Source organism: Lygodium microphyllum, chromosome 14 (genome assembly GCF_053477565.2).
Source record: "Lygodium microphyllum isolate KBCC chromosome 14, Lygodium_microphyllum_v1.1.10, whole genome shotgun sequence".
NCBI lineage: Eukaryota > Viridiplantae > Streptophyta > Polypodiopsida > Schizaeales > Lygodiaceae > Lygodium > Lygodium microphyllum.
Genome location: NC_141148.1, coordinates 39,921,814 through 39,943,313, shown reverse-complemented (window position 1 = coordinate 39,943,313; position 21,500 = coordinate 39,921,814). Strand labels below are relative to the sequence as shown.

Here is a 21,500-nt window from a genome sequence, read left to right as displayed (position 1 = left end):
TTTATCTGGCTTTAATTGATTTACTTTTTCGATAGGTATCAAGGAGTCCGATACAGGTTTGGCTGCTCCTAGTCAATGGGATCTTGTTTCTGACAAGCAGATGATGCAAGAAGAACAACCATTGCAGGTAGTACTGTCAGCATGCTGCATCATGCTTGGTGCCACATGTTATTCTAATATGGTTTTTGTGGTTCTGTTAAAAAAACATAGGGGAAATGCAAAATCAAGATAGTTTCCATGATCTGTTTCTTCCATTTATTTTGACTAACACCTCCTGACTAAAAGATATATGTGTCAAGAGGAACTGAAACCAACCTTTGGTGAACCACAGGGCAGTGAATCTGCTTAGCAAGCACTTAATCGTAAACAAAAAAATTCAACAATATGAAAACAAAACAAAAAGTAGAGCTATGATGCCTCTACAACAGTACCCAAGACATATTGGTCCCAAAGCTTGGCCCCCCTTTCTGTATTTGTTCATCATTTTTAAAGGATCAGTCCAATTGTTCATAGATCTGGAGTGCTTTTGCCCTTGTCTCTGACTACTCTCACCAGTCTAGAACTAGAGTACCAGCTTTGAATGTAAACATTTGAGATTTCCTGATGATACAAGCAGACCAATCTGCTTGATACTGGATCTTGCTAAAAGGACCTGATCTGGCAAAATTTGACGCAGCAGATCTCTTTGAAAGGTCTTGAATCTGAGCATGCTGAAATTAGTTGCAAAACTGCTTAGAAAGTGTTGGAACGGTATTACACAGCTGTAGAGCTATTTGCCTTTGGGAGTGTAAGAAGTTGGGAAGAATAGGGATTTAGTGTGTAAATAATATTGATGCCATGTCACATTGACATTGGTATAAAAGGAGAGGATATGTAATTTTTTTGATATTTTGATACGTTAATACATCACTGTCCTTCTCTTCACCATGCTCTTAGCTTCAATGGCTTCATTCTCTTTCTTGTCTTTCTCTCACATTTTCTAGTCTTTCTCGCTCCTTGTCTCTCTTTCTCTCTTTTGCACTTCTCTCTCTTCTGTAGTCTTCTCTCTCCTCTTTCTCTCTCTCTAGTTTATTTCTTGACAAGTGGTATCAGAGCATTGGTCTTTGATACATTTTTTCTTCTATTTCAGTCCAATTTTTCACAATAACCAATTTCAGACAAGTACTATAGGAACTTGACATAGACAATGAGTAGCAGAGGTTTGCAAATCATCTATAGTTAGTAGGAGACTATATTTGATGATCTTCAAGGGCAGATATGGCGGTGAAAGGCTAAAATAGCAGGTCGTCATAAACTTTTCATGGAATCTGGAGGTAAGTAGGTCAAATGGAAGTTAAAGTGTGGTTACTTTTCAAGTGGAGCTTCTCTTTCTCTCTCTTCCAAGAAGCTTCAATGGTGGCTGTCAAGAAATCCTTCAAGCTTATTCTCCATTGACCGTTTCTCTCAGCCAAACCATGGGGCAATGATTCCTCATATCTTCTACAATAGATTGAGCACCGTTGTTAGGCAATTTATGTAGTGATGGGATCAACAAACTGTCCGAAATTTGTGCCGCAAATTATGCTGATTTTCTTGCTTTAATCTCGTCCTTCTTCTGTAGCTCATCTCTTCCAGATTTGGTTGCTTATCATTGGGATACTCAGAGCAAGTTCCTTCAGCAAGTTTCAACAAGAATTGAAGCCTTTATTTTCATCCCCTTTGTTGAAAACCCTAAAACACAACAGGGCAGTCATAGCCACAGGCTTGGAAGCTTAAATTTCTTCAGTCTTTGGATCTTTCCGACCTCCAAGGCTTCTCTATCATCATTTTGAAGCTGAATGGACTCCAAGATTGAAGACATTGCAAGGATTTCAACTTATTGAGGATCTTGGAGCTCATATTAAATGTCACCAGGTGGTGATACTTTTTGCAGTTGCTTTCCTTATTTACTTACATAAATATTTTATTTTATTTTTCTTTAGTTGTTACTTTTTACCCCCAAAGTTCTCTCGTATTAAGCCGAGATCTTTGCATAGCTAGAAGAGGTAGCCATTGGGACAAATTGGACTAATGGTTTGTTTGAGCCTTAGGACCGGTTTCATCTTGAATGGGCATTGAAGAATAGAATGCCAGTGGTTTGGGACTGTGTGCTTAGCCATTGGAGATGGTGCGAGACAATGAGTCTGGTCAAGATAGAAGATGCACATGTGAGAGTGCTCACGGAATAAAAGTCACAATAATTGAGCCACATTACACTTTTTGATGTGGTTGCAATGATAAAAGTTTCTCAGAACAACTTAAGGAATGCAGGGGTCACCATCCTTAAAATTAGGGAGTTACTATTTTTGGATCCCAGAATCTGTTCGCGTCATTATCTTCGTTTCTGCACGAGGATTAATTCCCTGGTCTGTGGCGAGGTCAAATTTTGCACCGATCATGGAGAATTTTAGACCAGAAGGTTTAAACGGGAAAATTGTTACATGTATGCCATGTGGCACAAATTCCCAAAAGAGAGAGAGAGAGAGCATTAAAAAAAACCTTAATAGGCATAAGGGGCAGATTTGAGAATGAAGTTTTGGAGGAGTTGAGGGCAGATTGCTGCAAGTTTATCATCTATGGAGAGTACTTCTTCGTCTCTGACTCATATACGGAGGTAGAGCTTGTTCCATGTGGTCGACTCTCTCTATTCTCAGAGAAAATGCTTCGCATGATGGGCTGCTACCATTGAAGGTACAATTCTCTGTTTTCTTTGCACTTCTGTTGAGGCAAGAGCCTCACTGTCCAGGTTCAGGGGCAGTTGTTGGCTTCTCCAATGCAGGAACTAAAAAAGTGAAGACCATGCCACACAGGAACATGGTTTTTCAGCTTTGATTTAGTGCTGTTTGTGGGACTGTTTTATTGCTGGAATGATGCTTTCCTAAAAGGGATTTTGTTTTGGATATGTGGACAGTAAGAACAATAAATATAGAGTACGACAGATTGTAATTTTGCACATGAATTATTGAGTTATGGTCATGGAAAATGCTTACCTAAAAAGGATTTTGTTTTGGATATGTTGGACAGTAAGAACAGTAATTACAGAGTATTGCAGGCTGCAATTCTGCACATGAATTATTGAGTTATGGTCATAGAAAATGCTTTCCTAAAAGGGATGTTGTTATGTCATGTTGTACTGTCCTTATGAAGCTAGGATTTACTCAGAAAAGATGAAAACCAACTATTCATAGGTTATGTATTTTGGAACATTTCATTTTTGTAACTTTCCATCTTTGAATTGATAAAGAAATACCGAGAGGGGCGTTGATTTTCGGGGCCAATCTAGTGTTGAGCGAGGGAGTGAGGTCTCTGTTTGTGTGTGTGTGTGAAAGACCAGGTGTTAATTGAAGGAACTACTGCTTTATGTGAGTCATAGGCCGGTTACATGTGATAAAAATTAATCCACATGTGAATTGAGGTTTCAAAATTACATGTCCTCGTGATAGCCCTCCCCCTTGAAATCCTTGCAATCGTCCTCGATTGTACTGCCAAATGCATTAAAAGCAAAGTACTACAATGGAAATTTCATAGGGTATCATAGTCAACACAACATTGCGCACTGCTGTTCAACCATTCCATATGTCCAATATATGTTGAAAATTACGAGCTTACATAACATAACGTAACATAATATAAGACTCACAAAGAATCTAAAAAACATTGCCAGATTAGCATGTGACATGTCCATTTCTCATGAGCTCAACTCATTTGGCAAAACCAAACCATAGTATAGCGAAAACCAAGCATAAACCATGGCTGAAATATCAATGACATCATAAGACATGTTGGTGTTGACAAAACCAGCTGAATACCATTGAATATTAATGATCATATGCTGAAAACTAACATTCGATATAATCAGCCCTTGATGATCATTAACTGATGCTACACCAAGCATAACCAATGCATACCAAGTATAATTGATTACACACCGTGCATAACGGATGCAAATGTACAGTTTTAGAGATGGAGTGAAAACCATACCGATTTGCATACCAAACATAGCGACTTGTACACTGAATAGTGATCTCTTGGCAAACATATTGTTTAGCTACAGTACCTTGAATGTATGGAGAATATATTCGAGATCCACTACTTCTAGAGCTGTCCATTACTGAGGAGCGGAGGTGCTAGTTGCCTTACAAGCATTAGGTAATACTTTGGACCTCTGCTCTGCTGAACATGATTGAGCCCGAACTAAAGTCAGCTCTAACTAGAAAGCATCAAGGTAAAGCTGCAACAACTGAGGATGGTTTGCCAAGTGATCCTCCTCCATCCATTTGGAATCAAGCAATGATGATGCCTCTCAGGAGTTAGTATAGACGATCACATGAGGAAGAAGAAAATATAATGCTTGATCTTGGACAAGGCTTAGACCATGGACAACAAAGTGAAGAGGAATTTGATGACCAATTCAAGAATCCAATGAGGACAACAACAAATCTCTTTACTAAATTGACAAAGGATCCTCAATTCACTTGATTTTGAAATAATCTAAAGGACAGCAAGGGCAATAAGAAGAAGTCATCTTTCACATCTTTCAGATAGTAAAGGTGCACCAAAGGTAATGTCGAAGTCTTCATTTGAAGCTCCCAAAGATGCTAAGAAGCAAAACAATTGGTACCTACGGGACAAGGAATGCAAATGCAAGGCTATTAAGGAAGTGCCAATCCAATGGATTTTGGACAACCATGCATGTATGCTATGATGGGGCAGCTTGGATACAAATCTCGTTGTTAAATTGGCAAAGGATCCTCAATTCACCTGATTTTTAAATATTCTAAAGGACAGCAAGGGCAATAAGAAGTCATCTTTCACACCTTCTAGACAGTAAAGGTGTACCGAAGGTAATGCCAAAGCCTTCACTTAAAGCTCCCAAAGACGCTAATGAAGCAAAACAATTGGTACCCACGGGACGAGGAATGCAAATGCAAGGCCATCAAGTAGGTGCCAATCCAATGGATTTTGGACAGCCATGTATGCATGCTATGATAGGGCAGCTTGGATACTTACAGGGCCCAATTTGTTTGGGTAAGGCTGGAAATGTGCAAAATCCTATGTATGGCAGCATTGGCTTGATGCCTAGGGCACAAAGTAGCATGTTTGGTAATGCATTTGTATCCCTGAATGTCTATGGGGATCAAGGAATGAGTGCTGGTCATACAAATGCTCCATTTGGTGTTGGTTTTGATATAAGTTCAACAAATGCATCCTTTTTGAAGTAGCCAGTGGATGACAACTTAACACCCAAAGGGGCAACAAAGAACTATAATGAGGGTGAAAAAATAGTGAAGTTTGAGTCTTTTCTCTGTATTCACTTTCCTCTTTTCATTGCGCACTCTCACATGGCATCGGAGCCACGCGTAGGAGCTGGAGATCTCGAAGAGGGGCATGCTGTCCGCGATCGGACGCCATCCACACGTGTTGCAATCCTTGTGTCTGACATTCAACAATTTACGACAGCCTATTTCCAGCCCATAATAGGCTGCGTTTAGCATCAACATTTTGTGTTTTGCACGAGGGCGCTTTTTTCTAGGTGGGGCAGCCATTATTTAGTGTTGGGAGGCATTACAGTAGCTTGGGTGGCATCGAGCAGCCAAGCTTGTGTTTTCAGCAGGGCAGCCACTCTTCATACGTGGGCAGCATCAACACAGCCTAGGTGGCATGTTTTCAGGCGGTTGCACTACTGTCACATTTGCGTTCATTTCTCAGTTGAGCGACCTTTTGTCTATGTTAGGCGGACATCATTCGAACCAGGTAGATGTATTACAGAAATGGGCAGCCTATTTCAGGCTTGGGCAGCAACTTCTTGACTAGACAGGTGAGTAGTTTTGTTGTGTTTCATATTTAGACAAACTCTTTTGACCTAGGTGACATCATATTCATTTGAGCGGCCTCCATTGCAAGCTAGCATCCGGGATAGATCTGTGTTTATTGCAGATACTCGATTTTCGAGCACTCCTAGCCCTTGACCAAGCTCTGTTTACAAGTCAAAGACTTGCTGTCCTCTGCACTTACTGCTCCCTCTCTCTACCCAACATTGTATTCCCTTCAGCATCAGATACTCCTCGTCTATCTTGCTCCAATTAGTCTTTTTCTGTACCGTGGCCCAACGGACCCTAATTATCCCATAGACACCTCTTATTGGTCGCCTTTATTCCAATGGCAACATCTCTTGTTTTCTTATAGGTACTTTATTGAAGAACGTCTATGGCCAATGTGTATGCTATGGGGGATTATGTGGTTCGGGATCATTCAAATCGACCACTATCTTATTACTCTTTCCCATTATATTCTTTCGAGGCTTCTAGTCCTCGACTGTCATTGATGGCATCTCCTAAGCTGGTTCTAGTCCTATCCCCTCTCTCGGCATTCAACATGTTGGTTGGGACAAACTGTCCTCTACAGTTGTACCACATGGATTGCCTCCTTGACGACTATGACCTTTGGGATTTTGTTACAGTCCCTATAACCCGACCTACTATGGCTCATCATGATGGTGTGACCGCAAATTTGGTAGCTTTACGGGATCGATCGAATACCAAAGCTCGTTTTTTTCTCTTATTGAGTTGTACAAATTCAGTGCCCATGCATGTTCGATGTATCCGCACTACTATAGAGATTTGGAGGAGATTGACATCTCTCTTTCGGACCCATACATTTCGGCATCAATTATATCTTGAGTTGAAGCTCTAATAGCTTTCCCTACAATGAGAGATCACATACACAAGATGGAGAAGATTCAGGATAAGCTTTCATTCCTTTGTATAGACATTTCTTCAGAGGACCTAGTTGTGACACTTCTCTCACATCTTCCATCACCGATATACAATGTATTCTATACCAGTCTTCTCCCTTCTCCTAGTCGGGCGAAGCCCACTTGGAAGGAGCTAGCCCCATTGGTGCTCGAGGAGGATGCACATCACAGTGAGCCAAATTCTTGCAAAGCTCATGCACATGGCCGTGCTTATGCGGATTTCTCTATAGTTACAAGACAAGGCAAGCCAAAGAAAGGAAACAGAAAGAAGTTAGAATCCTCTTTCGACTTTGATATAGCTTTTGTGGGAAAACGTATAGGATATCCCACGTGTCCTCATTGTGGGAAGGCCTCGTACACTAAGGAGAAGTGTTGGAGGGTATACCCTCACCTTCATTCGGAGTGACAAGTGAATCTACATCGGAGTTTTTATCTACCTCTACTTCATCACCAGCTATTTCCACTCAATCAATGTCTCTATACATTTATCAAGTGGAGGAGCCTTCTTTGATTGTTCCTTCTTTAGAGCAACCTTGGCAAGTTGCCAGTGGTGCATCGAGTCTTATGAATCCCTAAGGTGATTGATTACAAGTTTTCGATCTGTCAAAGAATCCCATTATTGCTAATGACATTTCTTCGGTGCTTATTAGTGGTGTTGGCGCCTTGTCTCTATTGTTTGATTGTTCATCGAGCTCCATTTCTGAGGTCCTACATGTCCTTGATGTCATGAGGCCCGATATAATTTTGAAATCTCACTTAACATGCGGATTAGTTTTTAATCACATGATTGAGTAAATGTTGCACATGTGAGGTGCAACTGGACTCGAGAAAATCACGGGATGTCAAAGGCAAAAGTTGCTATAAGTTATGTTACATAGATACTTGGTGGTATTTGGTGTCAATTTTTGGCCTAGGTCATTCATTTTGCCACAAGTGTTAGTTGGTGACATTAGAGATGTAGCGTTCAATGGTACCTAATACCGATCTAACGGCCAAAGATAACACAGAGACACTCAGGAGTGGATGATGCCTAGCAAATTTAATTATTGGCCAGTCAAATTATTTTTATGTGCATCGAAGTAATTATTAGATTAATTTTCAGTAATTAAAGACAAAATTAATATTTAATGATGGATAATGTCGGAAAAACCATTTGGGAAGGCTGCCACTTGGCAAACTTGCCCATACAAGTTGGTAGAAGGCTGAAGAAGAGGAAAAATGATTCTTGCTGTAGCAAAGGTGGGAGAGCTGTGAGCAACCATGCCTAGCCTATTTTCAGCCTTTGCAGCCAGCCACGAGTGAGTTTTGAGGAGGCGATTGCAGATTTGGACCCTCCACAGCTGGGCGATTGCAACCAGTTACAAGGTGGTAGCTGATTTGGATGTCTCAGTTGCAGACGACAACATTTAATGCTGTTGTGGCAAGGCAACAGCTGCATTTGACTGATTTTCAGTCATACCGTGACAAAACTCTAAATTTTCTCTCTCTACAGCTTTCTCTCTCATCTTTGAGCCATTTTACGGTCTTGCTCTGAAGCAACATTTGGACCCTTGGAGGTTGAGAAATTGCAAATTTCTCTGCTACAAACCCTTTACAACAGAAATTAGGGTTTAGCAATAGCCTCGAGAAGTGTGCAAAAAATTGGAAGCTCCAATACTTGGATTTTTTAGGGCTGAAGGTGAATTTTAGCTAAATTCAGGTGGAGGACTAGGCAGCCATTGAATTTGGGACATTTCCATCGTGTATGAAGTGGGTGAAGGCCAATTAAGTGCTCGAATCAAGGGGCAAAACAGATTGAAGACTTGCTGGTTACTTTGGACAGCAAGGGGAGTTTGGATTGCGAAGGGGATCATGAGAATCCCATTGTAAATCAACTTCTTTTTCAATAAAGCTAAAGAAATACCGAAAGGGGGAACCAATTTTGGGGCCAATTGGGTGTGCATTGTCCAAGATCAGTAGGTAAATTTGTATTTTCAGATTTGCATTTATTGTTTGCTACTGTAATTAAGTTGTAATCAAGGATTTACCACCCATCCTCGAAAGGAAGATTGATTTCCTGGTTCCATTGCCGAGGTATCATCAAATCCTTTGAATTGGGGGGCTCATGGTACTTGATTGCAATTTGGGACTATTGCATTATTGTTGAAATTGTTCTCAGCGGTGAATTACAGCAAGCATGTCTTCACATGGCGATACAGGATCAAGTGTAGAGGATGCATCACTCCTTGGTCAATCATGTGGTGAAGGGGGAAATACAATGACTGAAGTTGGGCATGGTTGTTAGCATGGACAGCATGTTGAAAATGTGGGAAATGACCCAAATGTTGGCACTTCAATGCATAAAGAGGCTGATGACTAGCAAGGGGCTGAAGTATTTGATGATAGCCTCAAGGATCAAATGCATAAAACAACAAATCTTTTTATTGAATTGGCAAAGGATCCCCAGTTTACTCGCGATTCTTGAATGCCCCAAAGAAGGATAACAAAGATAAAGAGAAGAAGATATATTCTATAGCTTCGGGACAACCACAAGAAGCGAAGGAAATGCCTAAGCCTTCTTTAGAAGAGCCCAAAATGCTTGATGAGCACAAACAATTGGTATCCGTGGGGCAGAAAGTGCAAATGCATGACCAACTTGGTAGTGCCTATTCATGGGAATATGCACAACAAGGCAATTATGAAAATACAAGCATGGGACAGCAAGGATACTTTGGTGGTGGTACCATTTTTCATACTATGGTTGGACAGGCATTGTATACGGGAATGTATGGCTCACAACACCCAATGTATTTGGTAATGCAAGTGGAATGCCTAATCCCATGTATGGCAGCATAGGTATGATGCTTGGGGCACAAAACAGGCCATATGGATATGTATTGGCATCCCCAAGGACTGTTGGAGCACAAAGATTTAGTGCTGGTCATGTAGGTGCTTCAGATAGTATTGGTTTTTATGCAAATACAGCCAATGCGCCCTTTTTGTAGTAACCCATTTATGATAACTTGACTGCCATAAGTTTGCCGAAGGACTATGATGAAGGTGGCAAAAAGCATGAAGTTTGAGCCTTTTAGAGGTGCACAAGATAGGCTGAAAGTACTTGTTTTTATTCAGCAGTTTGATGTAGACTATTTTGGAGGCAACTTCACAGAGGTATCTAAGATACGCAAGGCAACCACATTTTTTAAGGGAAATGCATTGTAGTGGTGGTCTACACTTCTTATTCAAGGGAAGTCACCTACCACTTGGGTCCAGTTCAAGCAAATGTTTGCTTCAAATTGGTTAGCAAGTACCTTTGAAGTAGACATTATGACAGCTTAGAATTAGTTGAATTCCAAAGGCTGCAAGAACTTGGATCAGTATAATGAGAGGTTTTGGGATGCATTGCTGCCAGTTACTTCTTATCGCATAGTACCCCTCCATGAGCAGGTGGAGAAGTATATTTGTGGTTTGCCAAAGGGTATTCGGGATTTTTGCATTAAGTCCACTGTTTCCAACATGTCTTAGCTTATAGAAATTGCTACTATAGTAGACACATTGCTGTGTGGAAAGGATGCAGGATTCCACGATGATGATGCCAAGTCACATGTCAAAGAGGCAAAGACTGAGAAAAAGGGTAAATTTGAAAATAAAGCTAAAAATCAAGGCAGATCTGAAAATAGGGCTGGAAAGAGGAACAGATAGTAGAGAAAGAGTGGGAAAAGTGATGCACGACGTACGGAGCTTATGGCTGCAAATAGATGCTATATTTGGGAACAACAAGGACATATGGCATCCAATTGTCCTAATAAACTGCAAGCTGAAAAGGATTGTTTGAGAACATGGGCACAATGTTGAAATTCTCTTCATCCTTCCATCCACAAACTGATAGTTAGTTTGAGAAGTTAAATTCCACAGTGTTAGATCTTTTGAAGTGCTATGTATTAGATCACAAAGCACAGTGGGATCAATATTTGCCGTTGATTGAGTTTGCATACAACAACACAGTGCACAGTTCCATTGGTAAGGCTTCTTTTAAGGTGGTAGAGGGTGGTAAGAAAGTACCTCCTATTTTGCACACAAAAGATAAGATCATTGAGGCTGATCGCTATGTGGAAAGTATGGATGCAGCTTATCAGAAGGTTAAGTATGCGCTTCAAAGATCATAGGATAAGCAAAAGAGAGTAGCTGATTGTCATAGGGGTGCTTTGCACTTTGTAGAGGGCGATTATGTATTGCTGCGATTTGAAAAGACACGGTTGAAAAAGATGAAGGGCAAAGAGATTGTATCCAAAGCTGTCTATGAGATACTTTGGGCCATTTCAAGTGTTGGAGAGGATCAGTGATGCATGCTATAGACTGAAATTGCCTCCACACTGGCGGATACACAATGCCTTTCATATGAGCTTGCTTAGACCTTTTCATGGAGATGTGCCAGAGGATGGATTTGCTGAAATTCAGCTGGGAGTTGAATAACTCAATGAAATACTGTTATCGGAGTAGATTTTGGCACACAAAGAGAGGAAGATCAGGGGTGAGGTTCCAGAAGGTACTTGGTGAAGTTTAAGAATTATTCACCAATGATTCCATTGCCCCAAATTTACAATTGAAGGGCTGGCATCTGAAATCCTTGGCAATACCACAGATTGCAGGTGTTGATTTCAATATACAATGCCTTCTACTCATGGCATGGGTCCTAAGGTGACTGCCAAATCCTAATTTCTACAGAAATTTAGGGTTTACAGTAGAAATCCTTTTGTTGTTCGCCAAATCTAACTAAGGTTTGCTCCAAATGGTTGAGAAATACTGAGAATGGTTGAAGAGCACAAGCTGGAGAAGGCGGGAGAATGTTGAGATGAGAGATAATTCAAAATTTCGTAGTGATGAAACACCCATAATTGATTGTTGGCCTGTCAATTTTGCAATTAATGCAGTTGCTCGCTATCTTGACCCCTCATAAATGCTGTCACATGATTAACAATGCTGTCATCAGCCCCTAGAAGATGTCTCTTTGTTATTGCTTGCCTCCTAAAGGCCCCAGCCCAAGATGGCTGTTGCTTGTAGCAAATGCTAATTTTTGCATAGGTAGAATGACGAGCTGTCCTCTCTTTGTCTCGCTCCTACCAGCTCCAAACTAACTGCACAGTTGATACCCAGCCCCAAAAACGTTTTCTGAGTTTGCATGGGTATTTTTATCAAGTGGTAGCGTTCTCATCCCAATTTTCAGCATTATTCAGCTATTAAGTTAATTTTTAGAATTAGATAGTTTTGAAAATGAATTTCAGCTATTCTGACCCTACCCAAAATTAAATGTGTCCATCCATAATTAGATTGGTTGGGCCATTTGCAACTTGGAGTGATCCTCAATATTTGTTGACCCTTAGATTGACATTAATTAATTAGTTAATTCTAGTCTCTAGTATCACCTGTGACACTTATTGGCCAAACAATTGTGCTAGGGTCAAAATTGACACCGATTGAGGATCAAAGCCTAATTGGTATAACTTATCATAACTTTTGCGTATGACACCTATTGCATTCTTGGGATCCTTGGCTTGTTACCATGAAATAATTACTATGTGCATCACATGTGCTAAACAGCCTTGCACATTTGATTAATCAAATTTTATTGACAAGATTAAAACATCTCAAAATTTCAGGTCCTTGTGACTCAAGCTCATCTCGGATATCTTCCATCTTGTTGATATGATCCTTAATAGAAGCAAGGTCATCAATAGAAAACATTTTGCGTTTGTTGCTGTTTGCAACTTGCGTATGTGAACAATGATGACTTCTTGTAGACTTGTAAAAGGAAGGACCTAGCTCATGAATTGAGCTAATTCCATAGAGCTGCTTGGTCCATAGTAGAACCAAGGGTGGGATTCTCCATGGGTGGAGAAAGAAGAGTAGTAATGAAATCGCAAAGATCAAAGGTATGAAGGATGCACTTCACTTTGCATGACCAAAGGGAGTAGTTTGACCTATCAAGTTGATCTTCTTTGGAAAGGAAGGTAGAATTGGCACCTAAACAGGGGGGTGCTATCATAGCAATATGAGGGTTGGAAGGATGGGCCGTATATGAGAGATGTATGATGTAAAGAAGTGAAGGGGAAAGTTGCTTCGATCTTTGAGACCTGTTAGAATGATACTCCCTTTTGGAACAAGGCTTCGTTCTTTGTTCTTCATGTTACCGTTCATGACGTTTAGACTAGTGAGAATGCCTATCTTGAGAGGAAAATATAGTTTCCTCATCAAAGTCATCAGCTGCATTGAACCAATGGTACTCTATCTCTATAATTGACTTGCAATCATACTAGAAAATTTGAGTTTTGTTATTGGGATGCATGGGCCCTGAATGGAGGGAAAATCAGCTACACCCTACGAAGGAAGATTGTAAATGTGTTGCATGCTTGGTACAAGGCCCGAAAACAACAGCAAGATTTTATTCTTTGTGCAAATTTGCTCTGAACAACCACCTAGATGTGTTCTCCTCTTGTGGAAGCCTCTCGGTCCTCACTTAGGCGATGATGCCCTGTGAGAGCGCGCAAGGGAAGAGAAACACGAACATGGAGAAAAGAGAAAGACTCGAAGAGAGAAGAGAATGAAGTGGTAATGTGCTTTGAATTTGAATGGAAGGTTGTATACGATGGTAGATTGATTAGTCCTTGCAAGCAGTCCGAGGCATTAGTGAGGGCACTAGATTAGGCTGATGATGATGGTTGTACTGGAAGTGAAAGAATATCGGAGACAGAGTGTGCTGAACTTGTAGACAAGAAAGATGATTTGCTAAGTGTGGGGGGTTGGCTATAAATAGCTAGCTTAAGTAGCCAAAAATTGGCGGATTAGATATTGGTTCACAAAATGATGTAGTTGGCAAGCATAAAAGTGGTTGACCAAGTGCACACTAACCAAGAAATGTTGGCAAAAATATTAAAGCAAACTGCCCTTGGGCCCCACTTTGGCATGAAAAATTGTGTTGATCAACCGTTGAAAAAAGAAATGCATGTGGTTGGTACCAATGTGAATATGCCCTAGATACACTGAAAAAGAAACACACACCTAGATTGGGCTGAAATAGTTAGAGCTCCTTTCTCTTTGTCAAGCTTTGATTAAGGTCACAACTAGGAGATCATAGACTGACAAAATACATGCTAGTAGTGTAAACATGTGCAGCTCTCGAAGTGTTGGCCTTGTGATTGTCACGAGGACGTGAAAATTTGATGCTTTGCTTATGTTTAATTGACATTTGATTAAAGGATTAATCAAATGTGCAATTAAAAGATGCACATGTGTTGCACATGTGAGGTGCAAGCTACTTTTTTACAGTTGAAAGCCCAAGGACCTTGTGAAAAAGATGGGTGTCAAAGGCAAAAGCTATAACAAGTTACACTTGTTAGATTCTAGGTGAATTTTGGTGTCAGTTTGCCCCTAGGACATTAATTGGCCATTAAGTGTCAGTGGTGACACTAGGGACTAGGCATTTATTAATGGATTAATGCTTGTCCAAGGGTTAATGAATGCATGGGACCACTTTGGGTTGCAAATGGCCTAGCCAATTAATTTTTGGATGGGCAAGGTCAATTTTTTGGGCATGGATAAATTAATTAAATGGCTGGAAACTGCTGAAAATGGATTAAGCCACTTGGCAAAACTTTCCCATGCAAGTGGGGGAAAGGCTAAATAGGGCTGAAGGAAGAGGGAAATCTCGTTTTTTCATTTTTTGGAGCTGTTGGAAAGAGGTGTTGGACTGTTGCTGCCAGCTTTTGGGGCCATTTCCCAGCCATTGGAGACCATTTTGGTGATGGAGATTGCATATTCTTGACCTTGGGAAGCTGGCAATTGCTGCTGATGCACTTTTTCTTGAAGATCACAGTCTCTGATGCTCCTATTGTTGTTGGTGCATCCGTTTGGGGTTGGTACAATAGGGCGGCAGCTGATTTTGATCAGTTCCTCGCGACAAATCTCAGCTGATTTTGATCAGTTCTTCAGCCTATGCTCAGCCATTCTCAGCAATTCTTAGCCATTCGGAGGAGATCTCAGCCATTTTTGGTGGGCTGATCTGTAATTTCTGCAGTAAACCCTAATTTACAGCAGAAATTAGGGTTTAGCAGCCACCTTGGGATCCGTGCCAGAGATTGAAGGCTCAAGGGACTGAAATCAGCAGCGGATAATTGAAGATTATCAAGGGATTTCAGGAGCCAGCCCATACCGAATTGATTTGGGGCAGCATTTGTAGGAACCGATTAGACACGGAGATAGAGGTAGACAGACCTTACGCTCAGTGAGGGAGATAGCGAGAGTGCGAGTGAGCTGAGTAGAGAGTGAACACGTTTTTTCGGTACAATGACGAGTGTACCACTTTAGGTTTTTAGATAGATATATGTATGAAAGTACAATGTGCTAAGGATGTGTGCACACCTGTGCACATGTAAAAGGCACGATGGCCCTTTATTCCCAACAGCCTTCCACCTAAAGGCAGTGTGCTTTAAGAGGAGAAAAGAATCAGCTAAGTCTAAGTATGTACAAAGCTGAAATAAATATATCTATCCAACTCCCATCATTTGTCGGCAATGAGCAAACTGCTCCTTCGTGAGAAGGTTTGCAAGATTATCATCTGTATGCACTTTGACAAGCTCAATGCTCTTGCTGTCAAGTACATCTCTAATGAAGTGATATTTCACTTGTATATGCTTTGTCTTTGCATAAAAGATAGGATTCCGTGCTAGCATGATAACACTCTGACTATCAGAATGGAGAACAGGTAACTTTGCGATACCAAGCTCTCCCACCAGACGTGAAAGCCATAAAGCCTCCTTGCATGCCTTAGTGGCAGCTACATCCTCTGCCTCTGTAGTAGACAATACAACACACTTTTGTAGCCTGGAGATCCAAGAGATCGCTCCTCTTGTGAAAGTAAACACATACCCAAAAGTGGAGTTTCTGCAGTCTGCATGACCAGCATAGTCTGCATTCGTAAAGCCAACAACAGATGCCTTCTGCTTTCCAAAGCAGATGCACAACTCCTTTGTGCCTTTGAGGTATCTCATAATACCTTTCACTGGATCCCAATGCTTCTTGCTAGGGGTTGCCATGTATCTGCTAACCACTCTCACTGCTAAAGCAATGTCAGGATGTGTAGCAACCATAGCATACATCAAACTGCCAACAGCTGAAGCATATGGTATCTTGGCCATTTCAGCCTTCTCATTATCAAATGTAGGCCTGTCCTTTGCACTGAGTTTCACATATGGAGGCAATGGAACCTCAATTGTTTTCCCCCCCTCCATATTGAAACGCAACAAAACTTTGGAGATATACTCCTGTTGAGATAGATAGAGTAAACCTTTAGATCTATCTCTGAGTATTTGCATGCCAAGAATGTGATTTGCATCACCCAGATCCTTCATGTCAAAGTTGCATGAAGACTTTGCTTCAATGAATCCAAGGCATGAGTATCCTTGCCAGCAATCAACATGTCATCAACATACAAAACCAAGATAATCAGGCTGCCATCTGCTGCCTTCTTGGTGTACAAGTAGTGATCCACTTGACTTCTATGAAAGCCTTGGGACTGCATGAATGTATCAAACTTATGATACCATTCTCTTGGTGCTTGTTTCAGCCCATACAAACTCCTTTTAAGTTTACAGATCATTTGTTCTTTTCCTTGTTCAACAAACCCTTCAGGCTTCTGCATATATATGTCTTCATGCAGATTACAATGTAAAAACACAGTCTTTACATCCATCTGTATGAGCTCCATATCCTCAACTGCAACCAAGCCCAAAATGGTTCTCAATGTAGTCATCTTGACTATAGGAGAGAAAATCTCATCAAAATCAATTCCATGCTCCTGCTTGTACCCCTTTGCAACCAATCTTGCTTTGTACTACGGTGAGGAACCAGAAGTGACCTTCATTTTGTAAACCCATTTGCATGGAAGGGTTTTCTGCCCTTTAGGCAACTGCACCAAGTCCCAAGTGCCATTTTTGTCAAGAGATTCCATTTTTGACAGCATGGCTTTATACCATTTCTTGCTGTCCTGTCTGTCCATTGCTTCCTTGAAGCAAAACTGTTCACCACAGTCTGTCAATATGACATACTCAGCCACATTAATTGCACCAGGAACAAATCTGTCAGGTTGTCTAGTAGCCCTAGACGATCTCCTAACCCAATGGTCATTGTTTGCTGGCTGTTCTTGCAAATTTCCATTTTCAGCATGCTGTCCTGGCATTTTAGCCTGCAAATCAGCATTAATAGCTTGCTGTCCTGGCTGTTCTTCCACATGTAATGGCTTATTTTCATGGGCAATAGCTGGCTGATCATTTCCAGCATCATTTCCAACATTTACAGGCTCATTTACAGCAGGTATTTGTTGTTGTACAAGGGGTACATTTTGCTGTCCAAAAGGTATTTCTTCTCGGAATACAACCCTATGGACCTCCTCAGTCTTTTCGGGTTGTTTGTGCATGCGATCTTCCTGGAAGGTAACGTCATTGCTACGTATTATTTTCCTTTTCTCGGATCCCACAATTTATACCCCATTTCACCCTCGTCACCATATCCTAGGAAAATGCATTTACAAAACTTTGGCTTAAGTTTGTTGTGTTTTTCTTTACGAATGTGTACAAAAGCCTTGCAGTCAAACACTTTTAGATGAGTATATAAAGGTGGCTTGCCCGACCACGCTTCTTAGGGAACTCCCTTCCCCCCCCCCCCCCCCCCCCCCCCCCCCCCCCAAAGACCTGTTTAGTGACCGATTGATCAAGTGAACGTCTGTCATAACAGCCTCTGCCCAAAAACCATGGGGTAATGCAACATGAGACAGCATCGTACGGACCTTATCCTGTATGGTCTGATTCATATGCTCTGCAACTCCATTTTGGGGTGGATTATGAGGGGCAGTGAACTCCCTCTTTATCCTTTTGCTATCACAAAATGTCTGAAAGGCTTTGGACACATATTCCCCACCATTGTTAGAGCGAAGACACTTAAGTGTCTTATCTGTCTGATTTGCAGCCAATGCCAAGAATTTTTAAAACTTGTCAAGCACTTCATCGTTGCCATGAATAGGGTAAACCCATACTTTCTGTGTAGCATCATCGACAAAGGTGACAAAATATTTCTTTTCCCCTAAAGATAATCGTGGCATTTGACATACATCCGAATGTACTAACTCTAGAGGAGAAGGTTTCAAAAGAAGAGACTTTTTGTGAGAAGTCTGTGCATGTTTGCCATAAATACAATGATCACAGTGCTCAAAATCAGCATAACGAAGACAAGGCAAGTAACCCAAACGAGAGAGCATTTTCATTTCAGTTTGACTCATGTGTCCCAACCGGCCATGCCACAAAGAAACACTTGGCTGCTCGGTCACGGCAACAACATGGTCAAGCACACTAGATACATGAAGTGGATACAACGTATCACTCTTGCAACCTCTGGCAATAACCCTAGATCCCTTACAGATCTTCCATTTTCCATCACCAAAGGTGGTATGAAAACCATCATCATCTAGCTGCCCTGTGCTAATCAAGCTCTTCTTGAGCTGAGGTACATGCCGTACATGCTGAAGTGTAAAGATAGAGCCATGCTGAAATTGTAACTGCACATTGCCAATACCTACAATCTCACATGCATAGTTGTCCCCAAGATGGACAACACCATGTCGACTCCCTGTATATGCGGAAAACCACTCATGATGAGGGATGACATGAAAGGAAGCGCCTGAATCAAGAATCCAGGTATGCATGTCATCATCTATATTTGCAAGTAAAGCACGTGTACCAATCAGCAATAAATGACCACGCAGAAGTGCAGATTTCAGATCTGTAATTCAGTTTTCAGAAGCACCAAACCAAGTGCTACAGCATTATCCAACTGATTGTAGCTGTTCCAAAGGGCATGTGCATCACATTACATGAGAAATCCCAAAATTTCAGCTGCAATTTCTGTTGTACTTGTACCCACGGGCATAAAATTTGACACGAACGGTCAAAAGCCCCAAAATTTTGTGCTCAAAAGCGTTAAACACACATCTGCATTTCCTCTGTCATGCATAGGATTGTCCAATTTTGCCAAAATAAAGCAATTTCAGCAAAACCCCCAAATTTTACCTAGTATTGATGTCCAAATTGCGCGGAATTCAATCTGCATATACATAAAATGACCAAATGTTGCACAAATTTTGCCCAAGTCGCAAAAGCCCCAAATTGCACGGGGTCCAATGTGCCTCAATGTCGAGAAATTAGGTCAATTTCAGCCCAATTTATGCATGTACATGAAAAGCCCCAAATGTTGGGGATAAAATGTCATAGATTTCTGCAATTTCTGAGACAAATATCACTGTTGCATCTTGCTCGCATAAAATTTGGACAAATCCCCAAATTTTCCAAGTCTTGTGTATACTAATTTTAGTGAAATTGAAAATTTTTTACTAAAATGTGAAAAGCCCCAAAATTCCTGGGCAAATGTGCATCGGCTTTGCAATTTCTGAGTCAAATTGTCCAATTCTATGTTGAGATCCCTAGATTTGAGAAAAGCCCCAAATTTCTGGGCCGATTTTGCACAGATCTAAGATTTTGTGCTTACGTGCGCGAAACCCTGTTAGTGGGTGAAAGAAATTTCAAAAAAAGATTGAATTTTGGGAAAGAAAAAAAATATGACGGGTCAACGGATCTGTTAGCCGTGCGATGTGACACCCATTGGATGCGGCACTTGGTTGCTGTCTCGTGACCTCCGTCCCGTGACGTTGCGCCGCTGGCGTGGCTGTTTGGTGCTCGCGTGCCCTCTCACCTGGTCGCTGTTTCCTGTTGCCTGTCGTTCAGCTCGACTAGTCACGTAGCAGCAGTCTCGTTCGTTAGCGCTACAGTCCGTCGCACGCTTGGTCCACGCCTGCTGTAGTCGACTGTCACTGCCTGCAGTTTACACCTGTGACTCTCCTGCTTACCTTTGAGCTCTCGTCACTACGTTGGTCTTCTGCCTCAGCATGACAACTGTCTGTAGCACCTTATGCTTTGATACCAGTTTGTAGGAATCGATTAGATACGGAGATAGAGGTAGACGGACCTTACGCTCAGTGAGGGAGACAGAGAGTGCGAGTGAGCTGAGTAGAGAGTGAACATTTTTTTTCGGTACAATGACGAGTGTACCACTTTAGGTTTTTAGATAGATATATGTATGAAAGTACAATGTGCTAAGGGTGTGTGCACACCCATGCACATATAAAAGGCACGATGGCCCTCTATTCCCAACAACATTTGGCCAGCCAAGGGTCAAATTGGAAAAGAAGTCTTGGGTGAATCAAGGGACAAATGACCCAAAAGGCTTACTGGTCATTTATGACAACTAGAGCAATTGGTTAGCAGGAGGAGATTGAAGAATCGTGAGTTGTATTTCTTCCAATTGAATGAAAGATAAAGAAATACCGCAAGGGGTGTCAATTTTGGGGCCAACAGGGTGTCTACTGTCCAAAAATGTTATGGTAAAGTGTGTATTTCATTTTATGTGTATTTATTTATTACTGTAATTAACTCTTAAATTAGGTTATCACCACCCATTCCAAGAAGGAAGGCTGGTTTCAGTGATCATGAGTGCCAGGGTAGTCTCCATCAAATGTGCACACTCCTCTTGCTCCATCTTCCATTGTGAATGGATTGACTTGCACTGTGACACTGTTATAGAGTATCGTCAAGCTAGCTTTAATAAAGGCCAGATCATTCACATTTTCCACTCCAAGGTAGTTCCTCTTCTTTGAGGCTATACGAATGTAGGTGCTTCATAATTGCTTCAAGCAAGAGGAGCTCACTACTTGTCTCAAGACATGGATAGTCAACTTTTGCCACTTTGGCCCATCTAATACAAAGTTCTCTTGCCACAAATGTGCCCCAAACTTGAAGCAGTCTCCTTGTGCATCATCACGGACATAAGTCACTCTTTTATTGTGTAGCTAGCAAGTTGCTCTTTGATCTTGTGCTTGGTATTTGTACTAGACACCATGCACTTTAGAATAAACCTTCAATTATAATTGACCTCAGTATCATGTTCTTGACCCTTACCTTGAAAATTAGGGTCCCATAATTGTACTAGATACCATGCACTTTAGAATAAACCTTTAATTTTAATTGACCTCAGCATTGTGTTCTTGACTGTTACCTTTAAACTGTTGAGCTTAGAGGTGCGAGAATTGAGACACGCAATACTTGCTAGCAGTAGAGAGAGACAAAGAGAGTGTAGAGTTTAGAGAGAGTGTGAGCACGACTTGTGGGTACAAAACGAGTGTGTATCTCTTTAGGTTATATATATATATATATATATATATATATATATATATATATATATATATATATATATATATATATATATATATATATATATATATATATATATATGAAAGTACAAGCGCTAAGGGTGTGTTCATACCCGAGCACATGTAAAAGGCACGAGGGCCCTTTATTCCCAACAATCTCCCACCCTAAGGCAATGTGCCTTAAGAGGAGAAAAAAATCAGCTAAGTCTAGGTATGTACAAAGCTGAAATACATATATTCATCCAACTCCCATCATTTGTCAGCAATGAGTGAACTGCTCTACTGGAAGACCCTTCGTGAGAAGGTCTGCATGATTATTATCTGTATGCACTTTGACAAGCTCAATGCTCTTGCTGTCAATTACATCTCTAATGAAGTAGTACTTCACTTGTATGTGCTTCGTCTTTGCATGAAAGACGGGATTCCGCGCTAGCATGATAGCAC

The 21,500-nt window shown here is 41.1% G+C and overlaps 1 protein-coding gene across 1 annotated transcript in view; it reads left to right on the top strand.

The window, feature by feature from the left end:
• The window catches only part of RPT1A (regulatory particle triple-A 1A), a 45,991-nt gene that overhangs the window by 11,854 nt on the left and 12,637 nt on the right, over positions 1-21,500 (top strand). Inside the window, exon 3 of the mRNA XM_087692689.1 lies at positions 36-127. Within this exon, the coding sequence (XP_087548815.1) occupies positions 36-127 (92 nt within the window). The remainder of the gene's footprint in view (positions 1-35; positions 128-21,500) is intronic.